This window comes from Rana temporaria, chromosome 11 (assembly GCF_905171775.1).
Source record: "Rana temporaria chromosome 11, aRanTem1.1, whole genome shotgun sequence".
Classification (NCBI taxonomy): domain Eukaryota; kingdom Metazoa; phylum Chordata; class Amphibia; order Anura; family Ranidae; genus Rana; species Rana temporaria.
The window spans coordinates 58,818,579-58,828,849 of NC_053499.1; the positions used below are offsets into that span (position 1 = coordinate 58,818,579).

The following is a 10,271-nucleotide window of genomic DNA, read 5'->3' on the forward strand; positions in this document are numbered from 1 at the left end:
TTACGTTGTGCAGAATCGCCGGCACAAGAGAAGGATATCTGAATGATGCCTCTAGCTGCAGGCATCATTCAGATATCCACCCGCAAAGCCCAGGACGTCATATGACGTCCACCCGGATCGTTAGAGGTCCGTTGTGGACGTCATTTTACAATGGGCCGGGCGGGAAGTGGTTAAGAATAGTTGGCAATATGAAACGCATACAGTATGCATAGTGTAATCATGCATTGTGGTACATTAATAAACTCCTTGTTTTACCACAAATAGCTTGCCTGAATAATCATGGAGTTGTAGTTTAATAAATAGGAAGTGAAATTTCATTATTGTTGTCTTTTGTACATTTTATATATTATATATAATCTCTGTCATTTCATTTTTTTGGTTATATGAATTATATCAGTTGTATTGTTTTTCTATCTTTAAAGCTTCCCCCTTCAACAACACTCAGCATGATGAGTCTTGGTTATCCCCAGAGAAGCATACAGATGATAAAGTATCCAGTTATGAACTTGACCCCACTAGTGAGAGTGAGACATCCACTTCAGTTACCTGGACACTACCAGACAAAACCACACAAGACTCCAGGAAAGAATCCTTAACTCAAGCTTCATGGGACGCTGGCATCAAATCCCCGACACACATTGTGAATAAGCCGGAAGACAAACCTGCAATCCATACGGTAGACTGGCACACTGCACAAGCTCCTGCGAAAGATGGCAGTCAAGTCCCCTGGATTGCAACTGATACGCCCTTGCAGGTGCCCTTACTTTAGCCTAATTTTAAAACTACACTACCTAGTTTTTTCATACAAGGTTATGGTTTGTATAAATTGGTTCTTCAGGACATAATATCCTTGTTTCAGATGAGCAGTATCATGACATACAGCCACTATCATAACATTCACAGAGTTGACAGACATCCGAGATCATAGCTCAGCCTATTTACCAGGTGCTCTGATACGCACGGGTTGAGAAGGGTAGTCCATGCAAAGAAAATAGTAGCAATCCAAGTAGTTTTATAGTTAAAACCTTTCCTAGCAACTAATAACTGTCAGAGGTTACAAGGTGAGCTTTGTGCAGACCTACTGCAGCCCCTGTTACTGTGATATAAGTGTTGTGTATCACCGAATGGATCCATGAAGACTAAGCTATGACTAATTAATTCATGGTTCACTGCAAGAAAGCAGAACTTTCCTCTCCCTAAAAATCATGGTTTCTATACACTGCACTGATGATTAACAAGCCTAAAGATGATGCAGTTCGAAATAAATAGCTTTATAAATTTTCATTTTGTATCTGCACTCTACACCCGTGGTTCTGGATGCATAGTTGGCTATGGTATTTGCCTGACTTGCATGGCTCTGCCCATGGTCCTGAAATAAGAAATACTCTAATAAGAAATACCTTCTGTTCTAGGAAGGCTGTACTGTGCTACACCTTATTCTGAATGTGGAAACGCTGCATATCTTAATTATACAGTAATGTAACCTAATTCTTTAAATGAGGAGCCTGTAATGTGCACAGGCTTGTGCAATACCCAGTGCAGAGCTTTCAGAAAGCAGTCTACAGTGTAGCCAACTGTTTTGTGTGCAATTATAAATGCTGTTGCTGTGCATCAACAGTGCATGCCAACAGAATTTACTATGTCGCTAAACAGGCAGGTAAGATATAGCTGTGAACTTCCAGGCAAAGGTTTTCTTTTGTTTCCTTAGCATCGCTCTGTCCTAATGTGTACAAATCTAAGGATTTTTACTTGAAGTCTTGCTAATATTTGTCCTGTTTTCTCACAGGTATTTCCACAGACCTTGCCTCCATTACCTCTCCCACCAATCTTTCCTCCCTTTGCCCCTGTAAGTGAGCCCACAGCGCCATGTGTGGTTCAGAGCAGCCAAGCAGTCCTCAGCCAAACCCCAAAAGCTGGCAGTCTGGCTGCAACTAATGAGCCGAAAATGCAAGCGGCAAGCACAGGTAAATTTATTGGCGTCCAGTTGTTTCAGTTTCTTGACATTTCAACAGTTCCAAGGCCTAACACTAACAATGAAGCGTAAAAATCCGAGACCACTATGCCTCTGCATTAAAAATTTGATATCTTTAATCCATCAAAAGCGTTTCAGCCTCCTACATAGACCTTAGTCATAATGATTATGACTAAGGCCTATGTAGGAGGCTGAAACAAGTTTGATGAATTAAATAAAGATAGATACATTTTTAATACCAAGACATTCTGGTGCTAGATTTTTACTCTCGTCATTGGATTTTGGACGTTCAGTACTACGTGAGTCCGGCCCCAGTTCTGTCTTGATGTCTATCCTTATGGTATTTGGGGCCTTAACACTGACAACGTCTTTTTAGTATGTCAATATTTTAATTTATTTTAATAACAAAAAGCAAGCCTTCTGCTTATAATGCGCGTATGCCTTTCTTATTGCCTGAATGTATATGGAAGTGTCTCGTCCTGCCTGCCTGACAGGTAGTTTGGTAGAAATAAAGTTCATGCAGATAGCTAAAAATGTGACCTAGTAACACACACTGATCCTTGGGCAGTTGATCCCTGTCAGTAGGTAGTAATCTGTACTGAAATGTGCTTCTCTTTACTACATTTAAAAAGATTGGATGCTTTTTGCAGATTATTTACTGACTGTTTTAGAATCATTCTTTTTCCAAAAAGCTACCCAGGGATTTTATCTGAATCTTTCTCTGCTGTCCTGAAAGGGTATTTTTTTTTTTTTTTTTTCTGCTTTTATATGCCAAACCTGAAGCTTCTAAGGACAGCCATGTGTGGGTTGAGTGTATGGTTTGATGATTTTAAAAATGTGTAAAAGGATGCTTGATTTATGATTTTGTTATGTGGTGCTCTAGGTGAAGGAAAGGGAAAATCAAAACTGAAAAAAGAAGAGGTGGTTAAAAATGAAGAGGTAAGATTTTGTGCATTCTTCTCACATTTGTTTCACATTCCATTTTTATTTAAAGGAGAAGTCCAGTCTGAGCTTGTTTGGCTGGGCTTCTCCTATCTGGCACAGAAGTGCAATTTATTTTGCACTCCTATGACTCATTTTCAACAATGAGCGGTCTGAAGTCCGCTCTCTGCTGACATCACAGGAATCGGTCCAGGCACCCTATCATCACGACAATGAAGTCTGGATACCCCAGGTGCCTGGATTGATGTCCGTCTCAGCCTCCCAGTGAGCCGCTGAGAGCCTGAGATGGCCGCTCCCCGCACCTACACAGCTCGGCGGGGGCGTGGCTTGCAGCCGATGGAGTAGGACGCTCTGAGCTCTAGCTCCGCCGGGTATCCTGCTGTATATCCTGATATACCTATCACAGCTCGGCGATCCAGTGAGGGGGGCAGAGCGGAGAGCTGCTGACTGACAGGCCAGCAGCTCCCTGCTCGGGGAGCTGAGAGAACCGAACCATTGGCAATGTTCAAAAGCTTGGTTCTCCGTGCAGAGGCAGTGGGGGACAGATGCAGCACTGAACCAATGCTGCATCCACCCTTAGTAAGTATCATCAGGGGGGAAAAAACAACTTTTACTTCTCTTTTAAAAGGTGTCCAATAGTGAATGTACCTTTTTGAATATGCGAAGCACTTGGGACTAAATTCCTGGACTTGCTAAAGCTGAGGTCTCAGTTTATGTAGCAGTACCTGTTGGATAAAGCAAAATACAGCAGAACAATTTTTGGGCTTCTCTCTGGATATCTTCACTGTGTGGCCTGCACAGTATGGACTTTATCAAATTCACTACAGTGGAAGGCTTTCTAGTGGGTTGACTGGATGGGATAGAATTGCCATCTAGTTTTGTAAATAAGTACCCGAGGCCCCATGTCCTTCTTTTTTTTTTTTTTTTTTTTTTTTTATATTTCGTGGAATAGGCGTTGAAGAGAAAATATATGGCTCATCCCATGAGAACACTGAGGAAGCCAGATGATGATTTGCATGATGTCAATTTTCTTCTCCCCTTTTACATTTTTTCTATTTTTTTTTTTATAGTACATGAAGAAACTTCACATACAGGAACGAGCAGTCGAAGAGGTCAAGCTGGCCATCAAACCATTTTACCAGAAGAGGGAAATCACCAAGGATGAATACAAAGAGATCCTGCGGAAAGCAGTACAGAAGGTGGGTGAGATTTGTAATATATAACACACCACAATGATAAAGGCAACTGTCCTGTTCAGGTGACTCATTATTCCTGGTGTGTCTAGGACAAAAAGTAAGGTAAAGATTCTTCAGACAGCAATACAGCTAAACAGGAATTCTATTTTTTCATTGTACATCCCAGGACACAGGGGAACTTTATCTTCTTTACAATAGGGTTATGCCACCTTCTGCTGATTGGTCACTGGCAAAAAAGCAGGCGATCCTCTCCTAGCCATAACCCCTCCCAGTTAGGCTACTTTCACACTGAGGGCCGTGTCATGTTGGCGGTAAAATTCCTCTAGTTTTAGCGGTGCTTTACTGTAGTTTTAGCTGCGCTTTTCAGCTGCTAGCTGCCTGCTAGCGGGGCTTTAAGTGCCCTAAAAGGGTTAAAACTGCCCGTGTTACAGCGCTTCCAAATCCCTTTTCAGGCTGCCCATGCATTCCAATGGGCAGGGGCAGTTTAGTAGCACTGTATAGCGCTCCCAAACCGCCCCAAAGATGCTGCTTGCAGGCTTTTTTTTCCTGTCCCGCAAGCGCATCGCCCCTGTGTGAAAGTACTTGGGCTTTTACACATGGGAGGCGGTTTTCAGGCTATTTTTAGCACTAAAACACCTTCATTGTGAAAGTAGTTTTAGGCAAGGCTTCGGTTTTTTGCTAGTGTCTTGGGTAATGGTCTGGTCTGTGGAATCTAAATATACCTCTTGTGCCTTATGGGTCTCACAGGTAAAGGTGCCAATTCCTTATGGCAAATTATGAATAAACAGCACCAGGGAGGGGACTTTGAGGCACCGAGAGAGAGACTTCTTTAGAGGTTTCTGGTGGACAGAAATAATAGGTTCTCAAAGAAAAATATCCATTAATAATAAACAAAGATATTCAAAAGCGTAAATGGCAATAGATAGTTGCATATAAATTTACATTAGTTTACAATTTCAACTTGCAAAAAAATCAACAGAATATTTAGCATCTCTCAACGCCACCGGGAGGCATCCAGGTGCCTGTGCATCAATGAATGGCTCAAGGGATAAGAGCCTAATAATATGAGAATCATAATGCGTTATATAAGTATGGTAAAGTACAGTCCAACCAAGTATAAACTAAGGCACCATTAGTACTCAAAAATAAAGGACCAAGAAAATGGCGTAAGGATATGAGTGAAGTTTGTATACAGTTTAGCAGAGTTAAATGATCAGGTGGAGATATTGTGTGTCCTCTAGCCCAGAATTTGAATATCTGATTTTTTTTTAATAAAGTTTGGGGCATAAGTAGCTCGGTCTCATAAAGTATACATAAAGGGAAATCTATAAAACGTGTGTGTGTGTGTGTGTGTGTGTGTGTGTATATATATATATATACACACACAATATCTTGAAAAACATATATACAATATCTCGAAAAAGTGAGTACTTTTTTGTAAATATTTTATTATAACTTTTCATGTGACAACAATGAAGAAACGACAGTTTGCTACAATGTAAAGTAGTGCGTGTACAGCTTGTATAACGGTGTAAATTTGCTGTCCCCTCAAAACAACTCAACACTCATTACTCATCACAGCCATTAATGTTTAAACCACTGGCAACAAAAGGGAGTATGCCCCAATTGAAAATGTCCACATTGGGCCCAATTAGCCATTTTCACTCCCCGGTGTCATGTGACTCGCTAGTGTTACAAGATCTCAGGTCTGTGAAATTTGGTGGTATCACGCTCACTCTCTCTCCTGCTGGTTACTGGAAGTTCGAAATGGCACCTAATGGCAAAGAACTCTGAGGATCTGGAAAACAAAGTGATGCTGTACATAAAGATGGCCTAGGCCAGGGGTCTCCAAACTTTTCAACACAAGGGCCACATTGTAGATTTTACAAGTATTCGGGGGCCAAAAAAAAATATGTATGTATAAAATATCAGCAGCGTCCCCATCATAGTTGATGGGGACACTGGTGTCCCCATCAGCAGTTACCAATCCTTGGTTGGAGTATAGTGCCTCACTATATAGAGCACGGGACTGTAAAAGTTTCACTGTGGCATATATGCCAATCTCATGATTAGAGGTCGACCGATATATCGGTCGGCCGATATTTGACCGTTTTTAAGAGATCGGCATCGGCCGATTATTGTAAAAAAAATCGGCCGATTTTCGGCTGCCACACTAAGTCCCGCTCCACCTACAGCGGCACAAGAAATGAATCCCTCAGCCACGCTGCTGGTAGTCTGCGCGCCGGCCCCCCCCCCCCCCCCCTTTACCTCGGCGGGCTGTAGCAGAAAGCAAACATGTCACAAGCCCGAGCAGCTGCAGTAGTTGTCTGTGCGGAGATCACACATGTAATGCTTCCTGCATGCTGGGACGGTGGCGGGATTACTGAACATGGGCTCTAGGCTACAGCTCCAGCCGTAGCCTAGAGCCCATGTTCAGTAATCTCGCCACCGTCCCAGCATGCAGGAAGCTTTTGTGATCTCTTCGCACAGACAACTACTGCAGCTGCCGAGGTAGGGGGGCGGGGCCGGCGCGCAGGCTGAGGCTACCAGCAGCGTGGCTGAGGGATTCATTTCTCGTGCTGCTGGAGGCTGGCAGCCTGATACTGGGGTAATGTACAGTATTCATATTATCTATGATAGGTGCCTCGGCTCTCTAGTGATAGTACTCTACTCACGTGGGAGCTCACAGGTGTCATCCAATGGGCAGTGCTGGAGGGAACAGTGTGTACATGTCAGAGCACACCCCTCTCCTGTATACAAACTCGTATACATACTCCTGTATACACACACATTTTATATATATCCATCCCCCACCCACGGCCAGCTCCATCCATCCACCCCCCTCTACAAAGCATCTCCCACCCACGGCCAGCTCCATCCATCCACCCCCCTCTACAATACATCTCCCACCCACGGCCAGCTCCATCCATCCACCCCCCTCTACAAAGCATCTCCCACCCACGGCCAGCTCCATCCACCCCCCTCTACAAAGCATCACCCACAGCCAGCACCATCCATCCACCCCCCTCCCTCCATCCACAGCCAGCACCATCCATCTCTTCCCCTCCACAATGCATCCCCCACCCACGGCCAGCTCCATCCATCCATCCCCCTCCACAAAGCATCACCCACAGCCAGCACCATCCATCCACCCCCCTCCCTCCATCCACAGCCAGCACCATCCATTTCTTCCCCTCCACAATGCATCCCCCACCCACGGCCAGCTCCATCCATCCATCCCCCTCCACAATGCATCCCCCACCCACGGCCAGCTCCATCCATCCACCCCCCTCCCTCCATCCACAGCCAGCACCATCCATCTCTTCCCCTCCACAATGCATCCCCCACCCACGGCCAGCTCCATCAATCCACCCCCTTCCCTCCATCCACAGCCAGCACCATCCATCTCTTCCCCTCCACGGCCAGCAACATCCAGCCATCCCCCTCCACAACGCATCTCCCACCCACGGCCAGCACCATCCATCTATCCCCCTCCACAACGCATCCCCCACCCACGGCCAGCATCATCCATCCCCCTCCACAACACATCCACCGCCAGCAACATCCAGCCATCCCCCTCCACAATGCATCCCCCACGCACAGCCAGCACCATCTTTCCCCCTCCACAGCGCATCTCCCACCCACGCCCACCACCATCCATCCTCCTCCACAATGCATCCCAATCCAAAAATCGGCCCAAAATATCGGCCGCAAAAATCGGCATCATATATCTGCCATCGGCTGCCCCGATTTCTAAATATCGGCATCGGCCAGAGAAAAACCCATATCGGTCGACCTCTACTCATGATGTATATAAGCTCGCTACATCCCAGGTAACTAAAACGGATTGTTGTGGTAATGTCACATTGCTCAATTTAATCAAAAAATCGTTGGTGTCTCCTGACCACTTGCCGGCCAGCCGTCGCAGTTTGGCTCAGCTGCTCAATTTGCCGTACCAGTACGGCGTTGTCTTCTATGACAATCAATGAGCCGCCCTGATCAGCCAGCTTGATAACCCTGTATGTTGAGACAAACCCTTTATAGCATTTAGCTCCTGTTTAATCATATATTTGAAAACACACTTCTCTTTTTGACTTTGCGAGTAATGTGGTTAACAAACAATACGAGTGATTATTAAAAAAAAATCCTGACTCGGTTTGCTAGTGTCTCGCAAAACTAGCAGGATTCAAGCCTCTGCAGTGTGCAGTACCGCATTTGGCCAGAGGGAGCACCGGAGCCATTCAGAAACACTCACAAACTGTTCTACAGATTGATATAAATTCTTACACTTTTTGAACACCCAATATTTTTGTCACATGGGGTGGTTTTGTTTAGATTTATCGATGATATTTTGCCAAATGGGGGAGGAGACGTGGAGTCTTTAAAAGCATTGGCCCCTGCTCTTTCCCAAAACCTCAATTTCCCCCTTTTTGGTGTAGCTCTGATTTAAGTATTAAAAAATACTTTTAAAAGTGATTTATGGCTTATTAATCAGGCAAATATGAAACGTTGCTCTAAATATTGTATTTATATTCATCTGCAGCCAGTTTGCAAGTGCTGTGCTGCGTGAAGTCTCATGCTCTTAGTTTCTGTGCTGAATTGAAACACAACCCCTTCATCCTCCTTCTAGCTCAGTGGTTCGCAACCCTGTCCTCAAGTACCCTCAACCGGTATTTTGGACAGCTATGTTATCTAAGAAATTCCCAAAACATGGCCTGTTTGGGGTGTACTTGAGGACTGGGTTGAGATGCAAGCTGTTTTAAAACAGAATGTCGCAATGCTACCCTGTAAAAATATTTTGTTAAAAATGTTAAATGTAGTTTTTCAGCTTGTGTATATTTTTTTTAAGCAAATTTCAAATAACATTTCCCAAAGACTATCATAGTTTCCTTTTTAATGGCATGTTTTTGGCTTATTTCCTGCAGTGCCTGGCAACTTGACCAAAACCAGTTGCTGCAGCATATTCAGTTTTAGCATAAAGTACTCTTTATATAAATTATAAGGGTAGTATTACATCATTGTAATGGCATGTATTGTTAGTCATTTAAGTGACCCCTAACGGTATTGGTGGAGACAAATCAATGTATTTATCTTCTTTCCTAGATCTGCCACAGCAAGAGTGGGGAAATTAATCCAGTCAAAGTGGTGAACCTAGTGAAAGGCTATGTGGACAAGTACAAGCATATTAGAAACAAGAGTAAGAAGTCAGGAGGATTAGATGATCACCTCTTCGGGCCAGATTCACCATTATGAAGAAAGTGTTGTCATGTTCGAAACCTAGACAGCGTAGATTGCTAGATGTCACAGTGGAAGATTTGTATAATACGATGATTCTGGACACTGTCCTTTTTTGTTTTCAATGATAAGCTCATCTTGGATTTTGATTTGATGGTTTTGTTGCCATAAACTGCACACCAATCATCTGACAGTCATGTGAAGTTTCACAGTGGCCCACCAATGTGCCAAGGCACTGAGGAGGTCCTGAGCGATGACTTTTCAACACTTTGGCATCAAAACTGGGATTACTGTGGAGGTCGTTGTCATTTCCCCTACAATTTCTCTGTGCTTACAGAGGTGTATACAGAAGGAGGAATTTGTAACAACTATTTTTGATGGCTATGGATACACTTATTTTAATTGCCAAAGGAGGAACTGAGAAGGGGACCCAGTGCTTTATATTCAGAGCGATAGAAGAAAATGTTCTGGAATAAAGTTTGTCCTTTGACAAAGTAATATGTATAAAGGACAGTTTATAAATCAAATTTTAATTGTTTCAAAGTTTTTGTCTTTGGGTTGTTTTTTTTTTTTTTTTTTTTATTTTATTTTTTATACCTATTCTAGTGAATCCTTGTGCACCTTGTAAGTGGGAATATAGTTCCTCTTTAACATCCTTTTGGCAAGTTTTTATATCTGTGGGCACTTCCTGCATTAAAGGGCTACTATATCAAATTTATATAGTTTTCATAAAAGGGTCTATGCGAAAGGTGTTTCTTACCACATACACTTATAAATATAAAATAGTTTAGGAGACCATTGTTTAGTCCATCACACAGCTAATTTCTGTATGATAGTAATGCTCTAAAAGACAATGGCAGATACTTATTCCGTCTCCCCCTATAGCCTCTTATGGCAACAATGAAGAAAAATGTTTAATTTTCATT

At 43.3% G+C, this 10,271-nt stretch overlaps 1 protein-coding gene across 3 annotated transcripts in view; it reads left to right on the forward strand.

Moving 5' to 3' along the window:
- The window catches only part of PHRF1 (PHD and ring finger domains 1), an 83,676-nt gene extending 73,788 nt beyond the window's left edge, over nt 1-9,888 (forward strand). For all 3 annotated transcript variants that reach the window (XM_040328612.1, XM_040328614.1, XM_040328613.1), the window contains exons 16-20: nt 423-754; nt 1,787-1,964; nt 2,856-2,911; nt 3,985-4,113; nt 9,214-9,888. In XM_040328612.1, coding sequence (XP_040184546.1) covers nt 423-754; nt 1,787-1,964; nt 2,856-2,911; nt 3,985-4,113; nt 9,214-9,363 — 845 coding nt within the window. In that variant the 3' untranslated portion in view covers nt 9,364-9,888. The remainder of the gene's footprint in view (nt 1-422; nt 755-1,786; nt 1,965-2,855; nt 2,912-3,984; nt 4,114-9,213) is intronic.
- Nucleotides 9,889-10,271: the final 383 nt, after the last annotated feature.